The sequence below is a fragment of the Gossypium hirsutum genome, chromosome A13 (genome assembly GCF_007990345.1).
Source record: "Gossypium hirsutum isolate 1008001.06 chromosome A13, Gossypium_hirsutum_v2.1, whole genome shotgun sequence".
Lineage (NCBI taxonomy): Eukaryota > Viridiplantae > Streptophyta > Magnoliopsida > Malvales > Malvaceae > Gossypium > Gossypium hirsutum.
This window is the reverse complement of record NC_053436.1, coordinates 21255532-21270040: the sequence shown is the minus strand read 5'-3', so window position 1 is coordinate 21270040 and position 14509 is coordinate 21255532. Positions and strand designations below refer to the sequence as shown.

Below are 14509 nucleotides of genomic sequence, written 5' to 3'. Positions count from 1 at the left end.
TTCTTCACATGATGGATCAGTGGTACACGGAGTTTGTCCAAGCAAACCCGAATGCTCCGCCACCTATCCTTCAACCTATTCCTGTAGTGCCCCAGGGTATGGACCTTGAGAGGTGGAATAGACCTCCAGTGGATAAGATTCGGAAGCATGGAGCCGAGAAGTTTCGTGCTAATAAAGATGATGACCCTGAAAAGGCAGAATTCTGGCTTGAGAATACCATCAGGGTATTCGATGAATTATGTTGCACTTTCAAAGAATGCTTGAAGTGTGCCATATCCTTGTTGAGGGACTCTGCATACTACTGGTGGAAGACGTTAGTTTTAGTAGTGCTTCAGGAAAGGTTCATGTAGGAATTCTTCCAAGAGGAATTCTGGAAAAAATACATCAGTGAAAGATTTATGGATCAAAAGCGCAAGAAATTCCTTGACTTGAAACAAGGTTGCATGACGGTCATTGAATACGAAAGAGAGTTCGTTCGACTTAGTAAGTACGCTCAGGAGTGTTTATCCTCCGAGGCCAAGATGTGTAGAAGGTTTGAAGATGGACTTAATGAGGACATTAGACTATCAGTGGGTGTCCTTGAGTTGAAAGAGTTTGTAGTACTTGTTGATCGGGCCTGTAAAGTCGAGGAATTAATCAAGGAAAAGAAGAAAACCGAAGCTGAAATTAGAGATGCAAGGAAGAGGCATGCAAGCAAGTCATTTCCATCTCAGTTTAAGAAATCTAGAGACATCTACTCTCGTTTCCACGCATTTGCTGGACATTCACACCAGATCGTAAGAAGCAAGATTCGGATTTTAAGTCTCGAGCTACATCAGTGGCTAGCGTGGGCAATGTCAGATCTTCCAAACCAGAATGTCAGCATTGTGGTCGAAATCATTTTGGCAAGTGTAGAATGAACGATGGATCTTGTTTTCAGTGTGGTTCTCTACACCACTCTATTAAGGATTTCCCTGAGATGAATGATAAAGAAAAAATTCAGATTACAAGGCCAAGTGGCACCAACTTAAAGGAAGACCTCAGAAGAATGATGGAAATGGGGCTGGTAGCAAGAATGTGATGAGAGACACTACCGTAAGGTCTGAAGCTAGAGCTCCAGCGAGAACCTATGCCATACGTGCACGTGAAGATGCATCCTCTCCTGATGTGATCACCGGTACATTCTCTCTATGGTAATACTATTATTGCTTTGATTGACCCTGGTTCTACTTATTCGTATGTGTGCATGAAGTTGGTGTTTAGCACGAATATACCTGTTGAGTCTATGGAGTTTATAATTAAAGTTTCAAACCCATTAGGCAAACATGTGATAGTCAATAAAGTATGTAAGGAATGTCCTTTAGTAGTTAATAGTCATTGTTTTCTAACCGATTGATGTTGTTACCATTCGATGAGTTTGATGTCATATTGGATATGGACTGGTTGACATTCCATGATGCTGTAGTAAATTGTAGACAAAAGGCTATTAAATTAAAATGTGAAAATGATGAAACCCTTTGGGTTGAATCAGGTGAGCCAGGGAACTTACCTATGGTGATATCCTCTATGTCTGCTCAGAAGTGTTTGAGGAAAAGATGTGAAGCTTATTTGGCTTTTGTAATAAATACTAAGGAATCAGAGTTGAAGGTTGAGTCAGTACCGGTTGTAAGTGAATATGTAGATGTATTCCCAGAAGAATTGCCTGGGTTACCCCCTAATAGAGAGGTTGAATTTGGCATAGAGCTAATGCCAGGGATCACGCCTATTTCGATTGCTCCGTATCAGATGACCCCAGCTGAGCTGAAAGAATTAAAGTCACAGTTGCAAAAATTGGCCGATAAGGGTTTTGTGAGTCCAAGCTTTTCACCGTGGGGGTGCTCCAGTGTTATTTGTGAAAAAGAAAGATGGATCTATGAGGTTGTGCATAGATTATCGGCAGTTAAATAAGAGGACGATAAAGAACAAATACCCTTTGCCCCAAATTGACGACTTGTGTGACCAACTGAAGGGAGCAACATGGTTTTCTAAGATAGAATTGAGATCTGGCTACTATCAACTATGAGTTAAAGAAGCAGATGTGCCTAAAATCGCTTTTAGGATGCGGTATGTTCACTATGAGTTTCTTTTCATGCCTTTCGACTTAACAAATGCTCCCGTCGTGTTTATGGATTTAATGAATAGAGTATTTCAGCCATATCTAGATAAGTTTGTAGTTGTATTCATCGATGACATCCTGATATACTCTAGAGACAAGGTAGAACATGCCGAACACTTGAGAACCGTTTTTGCAAACTCTGAGGGACAATCAATTGTATGCCAATTTAAGCAAAAGTGGGTTTTGGCTTGGAGAAGTCGGCTTTTTGGGCCATATTGTTTCGAGTGATGGTATTAGGGTTGATCCCAGAAAAGTATCTGCTATTGTTGAATGGAAACCACCAAAGAGTGTGACTAAAGTTAGGAGCTTTTTAGAGTTGGTTGATTATTATAGGCGATTTGTAAAGTACTTCTCTATGATTGCGAATCCCATGACAAGGTTGCTTCAAAAAGGAGTCAAGTTTGAACGGTTGGATAAGTCAGCAGAGTTTTGAGAAGTTGAAGATGTTGTTGACTGAGGCTCCCGTACTAGTACAACTCGAATCAGGAAAAAAGTTCGTGATTTATAGTGATGCTTCTTTGAATAGGTTCGGATGTGTCCTTATGCAAGAGGGCAAAGTTGTGGCTTATGCCTCGAGACAATTGAAACTTCACTAGAAGATCTATCCGAGACATGACCTAGAGTTGGCCGCCATAGTATTTGCTCTGAAGATCTGGCGACATTATTTGTTCAGAGAGATATGCCAAGTATACTCTGATCATAAAAGTCTTAAATACTTGATGACCCAAAAGGATTTAAATCTGAGGAAACGTAGATGGTTGGAACAATTAAAAGATTATGAGTTGATTACCATCCGGGAAAAGAAAACTTGGTCATCGATGCATTAAGTAGAAAATCATTGTTTGCTTTGAGAGCAATGAATGCTCGATTCACCTTGTCAGAGGATGGTTTCGTTCTAGTAGAGTTAAATGCTAGACCAACGTTTCTTTAAGAAATTTTTGAGGCTCATAAGAGTGATAGTGAATTACTTTCCAAGAAAACCCTGTGCAAATCAGATGTTGAATCAAATTTTCGTATCCGTTTCGACGGTTGCTTGAGATTCCGAGATAGGATTTGTGTTCCTAAGGACACTGAATTGATTTGGAAGATATTAGATAAGGTAGATAGTGGTTGTTTATTAGTACATCCCGGGAGTACGAAAATGTATAACGATTTGAAGAAAATGTATTGGTGGCCGAGAATGAAAAAAGACATTTCAGAGTTCGTTTCTAAGTATCTTGTGTGTTAGCAAGTGAAGGCTGAACACCAAGTACCTTAGGGTCTACTTCAGCCTATCACAGTCCCCGAGTGGAAGTGGGATCAAATTACTATGGATTTCGTGATGGGTTTGCCGGTAACCCCGAAGAAAAAGGATGCTGTTTGGGTTATTGTGGATAGGCTAACAAAGTTGGCACATTTTATACCAATGTGTACCGACTACTCCCTTGAGAGATTGGCTGACTTGTACGTTTTTGAAATTATGAAACTACACAAGGTGCCCTTGTCGATTATTTCAGATAGGGAGTCGAGAATTACCTTAAGGTTTTGGAAAAAGTTACAAGAGGCACTGGGAGCAAAGTTGAGTTTCAGCATGGCATTTCACCCGCAAACCGACGGTCAGTCGGAAAGAGTGATTCAGATTTTAGAAGACATGTTGTGGTGTTGTTGTAACACCCCGAACCCGAGACCGATACCGGAGTCGAACACGAGGTGTTAACTGACTTTAACCCCTTACAAAATTTATTTTCCAGACACTGCCCAATCTGTGTACTAGTCGTTTTAAAAATCATATCTTGAGTTTCGTAACTCGAAAATCAGTTCCGTAATTTTTCCCAGAAACTAGACTCATGTGCCCATCTATGAAATTTTTTCTAGAATTTTTGGTCGGGCCAATTAGTACAGTTTATTAGTCAAAGTCTCCCAAGTTGCAGGGGTCGACTACACTGACCTTTGCCCATTACGACTTGGATATCTCCCTGCACGGGGCTTCAATACTGATGCCGTTTGTTTCTATGAAAACTAGACTCAGAGAGGAATCTGTAAATATATGGTACGACCCCTAATTATCTCTGGTTAATTTATAATGAATTTCCAAAGTCGGAGCAGGGAATCCAGAAACCGTTCTGGCCCTGTCCCACTATAATCTGATTATCTCTTAATATACTGCCCATATGATCTTTTCGTTACTTCCTCATGAAAGCAGACTCATCGAGCTTCGATTACATAATTTATTCATCAATTAATTCCACTCCTACTATTTTTAGTGATTTTTCAATCTCATGACACTGCTGCTGCCAGCATCTGTTACGAAAGTGACTAGGTCCATCTCATGCCTACCCTTGATCCAACTCAATCGAACATTCGTGCCATTTTCGCATGGCTTAAAGTTTACATGCCAAAATTCAAACACAACGTAATAGCTTATACATGCCAAAATGTTCTTCTAAGCCAACTAAGAAGAAAGTACCAAAACTTGCTATCCGGTGTGATGACTTCGATGACGGCCCGACCCCGCAAAAAAAAATAGATGAGTCCAAGCAACCTATAATGGGTGACAAGGAAACATCGAGTGAGTTTATAACTCAGTAAGTCATAAGCAATGCACTACCATCAATCAATAACATTATCACAAGAGGAAACAAAATGGAACGAGACAATTTACTCCATCCATACCGAACCATACCATAGTTCCTCCAACCTATCGATTCAATTTCATATCAATTCATGCATTCACAATCCATATACTCATCAATAGGACATTGAAGCATTTACATAAATCAATTTATTTTCGTTACAATCAAACGACTAAACGGCCTTTCACCCATCCTACGATAAATTTTATGTACGTGACTTCAAGTATAGTTGTCACATAGGTTCAACTTACCGAGCTCAACACCAAGTATAAGCATAGCACCTATTAGCCATGTACTCAAGACACTTACCCGATCCGCTGTCCGCGATCGACTCAATAGTGTCGCACACATAGTGTCCATAATGATTCACGAATGTATATTGAGCCCGCACACTCAGTGCTATATAATCAACTCGCACACTTAGTGCTACGTAATCAAATCGCACACTTAGTGCTACGTATTCAAATCGCACACTTAGTGCCGCATGGTCAATTCGCACACTTAGTGCATCATATTCATTTCGCACACTTAGTGCAACATAGTCAAATCGCACACTTAGTGCTGTACAATTTAATCCCGCGCACTTAGCACCAATCTCATGGTCATAAATGGTTATCCCGCACGTTTAGTGCCGAGATCAACAACTCAGTACATCTTACCTCTTTTCTTTCATTCAACAATTTCATCATCATATACGTACATGCATATATATATATATGTATATTTATTCATTCCATTCAGCATCAATACATAAACATTATGACCATTTGAAATAATACCAACTACATGCTTAATGACTTACCTCGTGTTGGGTAAGACGGTTCCAACTCGGCTACTCGATAACCTTTTCTTTGCCTTTGCTCGATTCACCTCCTTTAACTCCTTGAGCTAAATCAATAATTTAACTAGTTTAACCACCTTGCTAAATATTTACAATCCAATTTCACATGTATATGTATGTTAGTATATTCGGCTAATAACCTCATGCAACTACCAAAGCCGAATCAACTAAATATACTTATGAATATATATATATCATCATCGAAATCACCTAAGCTTAGACATCAATTTTTAATTCCAAGCAAGTTGCCGAATGCAACCTTACTAAATTTTCATGGATTCAAGTCATGGATTCAATATACCATTACCATGAAATCAACAACCAAAAATTCATAGACAATTTAGGAAAATCACATTACAAATCTCATATTCAAGCAAAGACCATGGCCGAAATGCACATATGACCACATAACAAAAATATTGAACCTTTGGTTGCCTAACTAGCTTAACATCCATCAAATTTTAAATCAAGAAACTCACCTCATCTATAATCAACCCTCAATACCCTAAAGCATCAAAAACGACATCAAAGAAATACAACCATCCATGGCCGAATGTCATCTTCTTAACTTTACAAAAAAAAACATTTGCCATGAGCTAGCTTCTATACTTGATGGCCACTCCAAATATACAAATATTTTCAATGATAGAGCATTAACATACCTTAATCCACTTAAAGGACCACCTTGGCCGAATCTTGCTTCCTCTTCTTCCTCTAGTTAGAACAATTGCAAAAGAAAGAAAACATGAACACTCCTTCTTCCCTCCTTATTAAGCATTCAAACTCCCTCATTTTTCATGCCACAACATCAAACACTCCTCCTAGGCACAAGCAATGGCCGAATTCTTTCCAAGTTTTTTTTTCTCCCCTTCTTTTTCTTGGTTTTTCGGCTAGGAGATGGCAAGTATGACACCCATTTTTTTTGTTCCCTTTTCTATTATTATCCCCATCATTTGTTCACCAAAAGAAAACATATTTAATTAGAATGAGTGGAGCATCATCACTCCTTGGCCGGCCACCATGAATTTTATGGGCAATTTGACATGCAAAGCCATGCTTCCTCACCCTAGTATTAATTACTCCTTATAATTCATCTATCATCTTTTCTAACTTCGTCAACTAGGTCCTTTTTGAATTAATTCACAATCCTAATGCTAATATTAAGCATTTAATTTCTCATATATTCACTGTCACACAACAATTTATGCAATTAAAACACGAAAATAAATTTTTGGCTCGGTAATGTGGTCTCGAAACCACATTCCGACCAGGGTCTAATTTGGGTTGTCACAACTCTCCCCCACATAAGAAATTTTCGTCCCCGAAAATCTTACCGGTAAATAAATTTGGATATCGATCCTTCATAGAGTCCTCAAGTTCCCAAGTGGCTTCTTCAATTCCGTGTTTATGCCACAGTACTTTCACTAATGAGATTTTCCTGTTTCGTAGTTCCTTTACTTCATGTGCTAAAATACGAACTGGTTCTTCTTCGTAACTTAAATTAGATTGAATCTCGATCTCCGATGGAGGAATTACGTGCGATGGATCGGACCTATATCGTCGAAGCATCGAGACATGAACAACGTTGTGAATCTTTTCGAGCTCAGGGGGCAAAATTAATCGGTATGCAACGGGTCCAACTCGTTCGGATACTTCGTACGGACCGATGAACCTCGGACTCAATTTGCCCTTACGACCAAATCTAAGCACCTTCTTCCAGGGTGAAACTTTGAGAAATACTTTGTCTCCAACCTGATATTCAATGTCTTTTCTTTTCAAATACGCATACGATTTCTGACGATCTGTGGCTACCTTCAGACTTTCACGGATTACCCTTACTTTCTGTTCGGCATCTCTAATCAAATCAACTCCGAAAATTTTACTTTCACCGAGCTCAGTCCAAAACAATGGTGTACGGCATTTACGACCGTACAAAGCCTCGTAAGGTGCCATCTTAATACTTGATTGGAAACTATTGTTGTAAGCGAATTCGATCAAAGGTACATACCATTCCCATGAACCACTAAACTCAAGGATGCAGCATCTCAGCATATCCTCGAGTATCTGAATTATCCGCTCGGATTGACCATCGGTTTGGGGATGAAAAGCGGTGCTAAAATGCAGCTTGGTACCCAAAGCTTCTTGCAATTTCTTCCAAAATTGCGAGGTGAATCTCGGATCTCTATCCGACACGATAGAAATAGGTACTCCATGTAATCTCACAATCTGAGAAACATACAATTCGGCTAGTTTATCCAATGAAAAAATCCGTACGCACGGGGATAAAGTGAGCCGACTTAGTCAGCCTATCAACAACAACCCAAATCGCATCCTTCTTACTTGCGGACAATGGCAGTCCGGACACAAAGTCCATTGTGACTCGGTCCCATTTCCACTCGGGTATCATGATCGGCTGAAGTAACCCTGAAGGCACTTGATGTTCCGCTTTCACTTGTTGACATATTAAACATCTCGAAACAAAGTCGGAGATGTCTCGCTTCATACCATGCCACCAAAACCGACGTTTCAAGTCGTTGTACATTTTCGTGCTCCCCGGGTGAATTGACATTCGGCTACAATGGGCTTCGTTCAGGATCATCGAAATGAGTTCCGAATTCCTTGGAACGCACAAACGACTTCTAAACCTCAAACAACCATCATCATCAATCTGAAACTCCGATTCCTTGTTCGGAACACACTCAGCTCGTTTTGCAACCAATTCATCATCGACTTTCTGAGCTTCACGAATTTGATGAGTCAATAATGGTTTGGCTTTTAATTCAGCTACTAACACATTGTCAGGTAGAACAGACAAGTGTACATTCATCGCTCGCAAAGCAAACAGTGATTTCCGGCTTAAGGCGTCCGCAACCACATTAGCCTTTCCCGGGAGGTAATCAATGACAAGCTCGTAATCTTTCAACAACTCAAGCCAACGTCTTTGTCGCAGATTCAAGTCTCGTTGAGTCATCAAATATTTGAGACTTTTGTGATCCGAAAACACATGGCACTTCTCGCCAAACAAATAATGTCGCCATATTTTCAATGCAAACACAATGGCGGCTAGTTCGAGATCATGGGTCGGATAATTTCTCTCGTGTGGCTTCAATTGTCTCGACGCATAGGCCACAACTCGACCTTCTTGCATCAATACGCAACCCAACCCAAGTAGGGATGCGTCACTATAAATGACAAACTCTTTACCCGATTCGGGTTGCACCAAAATTGGAGCTTCAGTCAGATGAGTTTTCAGTTGATCGAAGCTTTTCTGACATTTCTCCGTCCATTCGAACTTAACATCCTTCTGAAGTAGCTTCGTCATTGGTGTGGCTATCATCGAGAAACCTTTGACAAATCGTCGGTAATAACCGGCGAGCCCTAGAAAGCTCTGGACTTCGGTAATATTTCTCGGAGGCTTCCAGTTAAGTATGGCTGAAATTTTGCTCGGGTCAACTCGAATAACCGATGCGGATACCACATGACCCAAGAAGCTAACCTCTCTTAACCAGAACTCACACTTACTGAACTTAGCATATAACTGCTTATCCCGCAAAATTTGCAACACTTGCCTCAGATGCTCAGCATGTTCGGTCTCATCTCTTGAATAGACCAAGATGTCATCAATAAACACAACTACGAACCGATCCAAATACGGCCTAAAGATCCGATTCATCAAATCCATAAACACCGCAGGGGCATTAGTGAGCCCAAACGGCATCACTAAGAACTCGTAGTGACCGTACCTCGTTCTGAAAGCAGTTTTGGGTACGTCCGAATCTCGAATCCGCAACTGATAATAACCCGATCTCAAATCTATCTTTGAAAACACCGATGCTCCCTTTAATTGATCGAACAGATCATCAATACGCGGTAACGGATACTTATTCTTTATCGTCACTTTATTCAGTTGACGATAATCAATGCACAACCTCATGGTTCCGTCCTTCTTTTTCACGAACAATACTGGTGCACCCCAAGGTGAGAAACTCGGTCGAGCGAAACCTCTATCCGTCAATTCTTGCAACTGAGCTTTCAACTCTTTTAACTCGGTTAGTGCCATACGATACGGAGCGATCAAAATTGGCGTAGTTCCAGGTACAAGCTCAATACCAAACTCTACCTCCCGAACAGGTGGCAAACCCGGTAACTCTTCAGGAAAAGCATCCGGGTATTCACAAACCACCGGCACCGATTCGGGTTTCTTTTCTAACTCCTTGTCATCAAGTACATACGCGAGGTATGCTTCGCACCCTTTCCTTACATATTTCTGGGCCAACATCGCTGATATTACAGCTGGCAACCCCCTTAAGTCCGCAGACTCAACTCGGATTATTTCGTTATTTGCGCACCTCAAATCGATAGTCTTGCTTTTACAATTCACAACCGCATCATGCGCGGTTAACCAATCCAAACCAAGAATAACATCAAACTCGTCGAACGGCAAAAGCATCAAATCGGCCGGAAAACAGGATTTTCGGATTATTAGAGGGCATCTCTTACACACTTTATCAACAAGTACGCATTGACCCAAAGGGTTTGACACTCGAATTACTAGCTCAGTAGACTCAACAGGTAGAGTCTTACTGGATGCTAAGGTTTCGCATACATATGAATGAGTAGAGCCAGGGTCAATCAATGCAATCACATTAGTATCAAAGAGAGTGAAGGTACCAGTGATGACGTCGGGGGAGGATGCCTCCTCTCGTGCGCGAATGGCATATGCTCTAGCAGGAGTACGGTTCTCGGCGCGATCGGCCGTATCAGAGGCCCCCTCTGACTACCACCCTGCCTCCTAAAAATCTCGGTGGTCTACCTCTAGATGTCACTCCACTAGGTCTTGCACCTTGAATCTTATTCTTCTCATCCAGCTCCGTGCAATCTCTAATGAAGTGTCCTTCGAACCGCATCCGTAACAGGCCCTGGTAGTAGACTTGCCCCAACATTCACCTAGGTGTCGTCTTCCACATTGGGGACATTCAGGTTTCTCGTGACGATTATTGCCCACACTAGCTACTGAAGTAGCTCGGGAGCCCATCGACGGTCTTGCCCTGATGGAAATTCCCGCAGTCGCCCTCGACTTATTAATGTCCTCCCTGAACTTCTTTACAGCTGAGAACGGAGCTTTACCCGTCGATCTTTTACGATAATCTCTAGCTTCAAATTCAGCCTTCCTCTTCTCCTTTCCAAGTTCTTCCGCCTTGCAGGCTCGTTCGACTAGTGTTACGAATTCTTTTATTTCCAAAATACCCATTAGTAGCTTTAAATCTTCATTCAATCCTTCCTCGAATCTTTTGCACATAGCAACCTCATCAGCTACACACTCCCGGGCATACCTACTAAGTCTTACGAATTCATGTTCGTATTCAGATACAGTCATACGGCCTTGCTTGAGTTCCAAGAACTCCTTACGCTTCTGATCAATGAACCGTTGGCTAATAAATTTCTTCCGGAATTCCGTTTGAAAGAAGTCCCAAGTTACTCGCTCGTTCGGGACTATGGAAATCAAGGTCCTCCACCAATAGTAGGCTGAGTCTCGCAACAAAGATACAGCACATTTTAGACATTCGTCGGGTGTGCATGACAATTCATCGAACACCCGAATGGTGTTATCAAGCCAGAACTCGGCCCTTTCGGCATCATCAGTTACTATGGCCTTGAACTCCTCGGCCCCACGCTTCCTAATCAAGTCTACAGGTGGCTTACTCAGCCTCACAGGATCCGCGACTGATGGCATTATAGGCTCTTGGGGGTGGATTATTCAAATTTGGGAATTGTTGGACAGCCGGGTTGGTTCGGGCATATTGCGCGACCCACTCATTCATCATGGTAAAGAAGGCTTGTTTAGCCCCTCACCTTGATTATTCGCAGATGATTGAGGTTCAACAGGCGGCGTCCCTTGTGCAGGAGCAGCCGCTACGCTCTCAACGTCATCCGCTAGGGTTCTTTCTTCACCGGGATCCATTTACTAATCAAAACAAAAACATTTCAACCGTCAGGAGTCATCACCCTTTTAAACATTAACATTATGGCATGTATAGCTAGACTCATACGTGCTATGGAAGTCCTAGAACCGACTAAACCATAGCTCTGATACCAATAAAATGTAACACCCCGAACCCGAGACCGATACCGGAGTCGAACACGAGGTGTTAACTGACTTTAACCCCTTACAAAATTTATTTCCAGACACTGCCCAATCTGTGTACTAGTCGTTTTAAAAATCATATCTTGAGTTTCGTAACTCGAAAATCAGTTCTGTAATTTTCCCAGAAACTAGACTCATGTGCCCATCTATGAAATTTTTCTAGAATTTTTGGTCAGGCCAATTAGTACAGTTTATTAGTCAAAATCTCCCAAGTTGCAGGGGTCGACTACACTGACCTTTGCCCATTACGACTTGGATATCTCCCTGCACGGGGCTTCAATACTGATGCCGTTTGTTTCTATGAAAACTAGACTCAGAGAGAAATCTGTACATATATGGTACGACCCCTAATTATCTCTGGTTAATTTATAATGAATTTCCAAATTCGGAGCAGGGAATCCAGAAACCGTTCTGGCCCTGTCCCACTATAATCTGATTATCTCTTAATATACTGCCCATATGATCTTTTCGTTACTTCCTCATGAAAGCAGACTCATCGAGCTTCGATTACATAATTTATTCATCAATTAATTCCACTCCTACTATTTTTAGTGATTTTTCAATCTCATGACACTGCTGCTGCCAGCATCTGTTACGAAAGTGACTAGGTCCATCTCATGCCTACCCTTGATCCAACTCAATCGAACATTCGTGCCATTTTCGCATGGCTTAAAGTTTACATGCCAAAATTCAAACACAACGTAATAGCTTATACATGCCAAAATGTTCTTCTAAGCCAACTAAGAAGAAAGTACCAAAACTTGCTATCCGGTGTGATGACTTCGATGACGGCCCGACCCCGCAAAAAAAAAATAGATGAGTCCAAGCAACCTATAATGGGTGACAAGGAAACATCGAGTGAGTTTATAACTCAGTAAGTCATAAGCAATGCACTACCATCAATCAATAACATTATCACAAGAGGAAACAAAATGGAACGAGACAATTTACTCCATCCATACCGAACCATACCATAGTTCCTCCAACCTATCGATTCAATTTCATATCAATTCATGCATTCACAATCCATATACTCATCAATAGGACATTGAAGCATTTACATAAATCAATTTATTTTCGTTACAATCAAACGACTAAACGGCCTTTCACCCATCCTACGATAAATTTTATGTACGTGACTTCAAGTATAGTTGTCACATAGGTTCAACTTACCGAGCTCAACACCAAGTATAAGCATAGCACCTATTAGCCATGTACTCAAGACACTTACCCGATCCGCTGTCCGCGATCGACTCAATAGTGTCGTACACATAGTGTCCATAATGATTCACGAATGTATATTGAGCCCGCACACTCAGTGCTATATAATCAACTCGCACACTTAGTGCTACGTAATCAAATCGCACACTTAGTGCTACATAGTCAAACTCGCACACTTAGTGCCGCATGGTCAATTCGCACACTTAGTGCATCATATTCATTTCGCACACTTAGTGCAACATAGTCAAATCGCACACTTAGTGCTATACAATTTAATCCCGCGCACTTAGCGCCAATCTCATGTCATAAATGGTTATCCCGCACGTTTAGTGCCGAGATCAACAACTCAGTACATCTTACCTCTTTTCTTTCATTCAACAATTTCATCATCATATACGTACATGCATATATATATATGTATATTTATTCATTCCATTCAGCATCAATACATAAACATTATGACCATTTGAAATAATACCAACTACATGCTTAATGACTTACCTCGTGTTGGGTAAGACGGTTCCAACTCGGCTACTCGATAACCTTTCTTTGCCTTTGCTCGATTCACCTCCTTTAACTCCTTGAGCTAAATCAATAATTTAACTAGTTTAACCACCTTGCTAAATATTTACAATCCAATTTCACATGTATATGTATGTTAGTATATTCGGCTAATAACCTCATGCAACTACCAAAGCCGAATCAACTAAATATACTTATGAATATATATATATCATCATCGAAATCACCTAAGCTTAGACATCAATTTTTATTCCAAGCAAGTTGCCGAATGCAACCTTACTAAATTTTCATGGATTCAAGTCATGGATTCAATATACCATTACCATGAAATCAACAACCAAAAATTCATAGACAATTTAGGAAAATCACATTACAAATCTCATATTCAAGCAAAGACCATGGCCGAAATGCACATATGACACATAACAAAAATATGAACCTTTGGTTGCCTAACTAGCTTAACATCCATCAAATTTTAAATAAAAAACTCACCTCATCTATAATGACCCTCAATACCTAACATCAAAACGACATCAAAAATAAACCATCCATGCCGAATGTCATCTTCTTAACTTTACAAAAAAAAACATTTGCCATGAGCTAGCTTCTATACTTGATGGCCACTCCAAATATACAATATTTCAATGATAGAGCATTAACATACCTTAATCCACTTAAAGGACCACCTTGGCCGAATCTTGCTTCTCTTCTTCCTCTAGTTAGAACAATGCAAAAGAAAGAAAACATGAACACTCCTTCTTCCCTCCTTATTAAGCATTCAACTCCCTCATTTTTCATGCCACAACATCAAACACTCCTCCTAGGCACAAGCAATGGCCGAATTCTTCCAAGTTTTTTTTTCTCCCCTTCTTTTTCTTGGTTTTTCGGCTAGGAGATGCAAGTATGACACCCATTTTTTTTTGTTCCCTTTTCTATTATTATCCCCATCATTTGTTCACCAAAAGAAAACATATTTAATTAGAATGAGTGGAGCATCATCATCCTGGCCACCAGAATTTATGGCATTGACATGC

The 14509-nt window shown here is 40.7% G+C and overlaps 1 protein-coding gene across 1 annotated transcript; it reads left to right on the top strand.

Annotated features, from left to right (window-relative positions):
• Positions 1-398: 398 nt before the first annotated feature.
• Positions 399-2567, top strand: LOC107960340 (uncharacterized). The gene is made up of 5 exons (XM_016896679.1): positions 399-888; positions 983-1156; positions 1511-1644; positions 1765-1853; positions 2372-2567. The coding sequence occupies exons 1-5, from the start codon at positions 399-401 to the stop codon at positions 2565-2567; spliced, it is 1083 nt and encodes a 360-aa protein (XP_016752168.1).
• The last annotated feature ends 11942 nt before the right edge of the window (positions 2568-14509 follow it).

Bases quoted from the DNA above. Each gene is read 5' to 3' on its own strand.
- LOC107960340 (XM_016896679.1), top strand. From the start codon at position 399: ATGGATCAAAAGCGCAAGAAATTCCTTGACTTGAAACAAGGTTGCATG. The intron at 1,645-1,764 runs GTAAGTGAATAT...GCTCCGTATCAG, and splicing joins AGGTTGAGTCAGTACCGGTT to ATGACCCCAGCTGAGCTGAA. The intron at 1,854-2,371 runs GTGCTCCAGTGT...TGATGGTATTAG, and splicing joins CCAAGCTTTTCACCGTGGGG to GGTTGATCCCAGAAAAGTAT.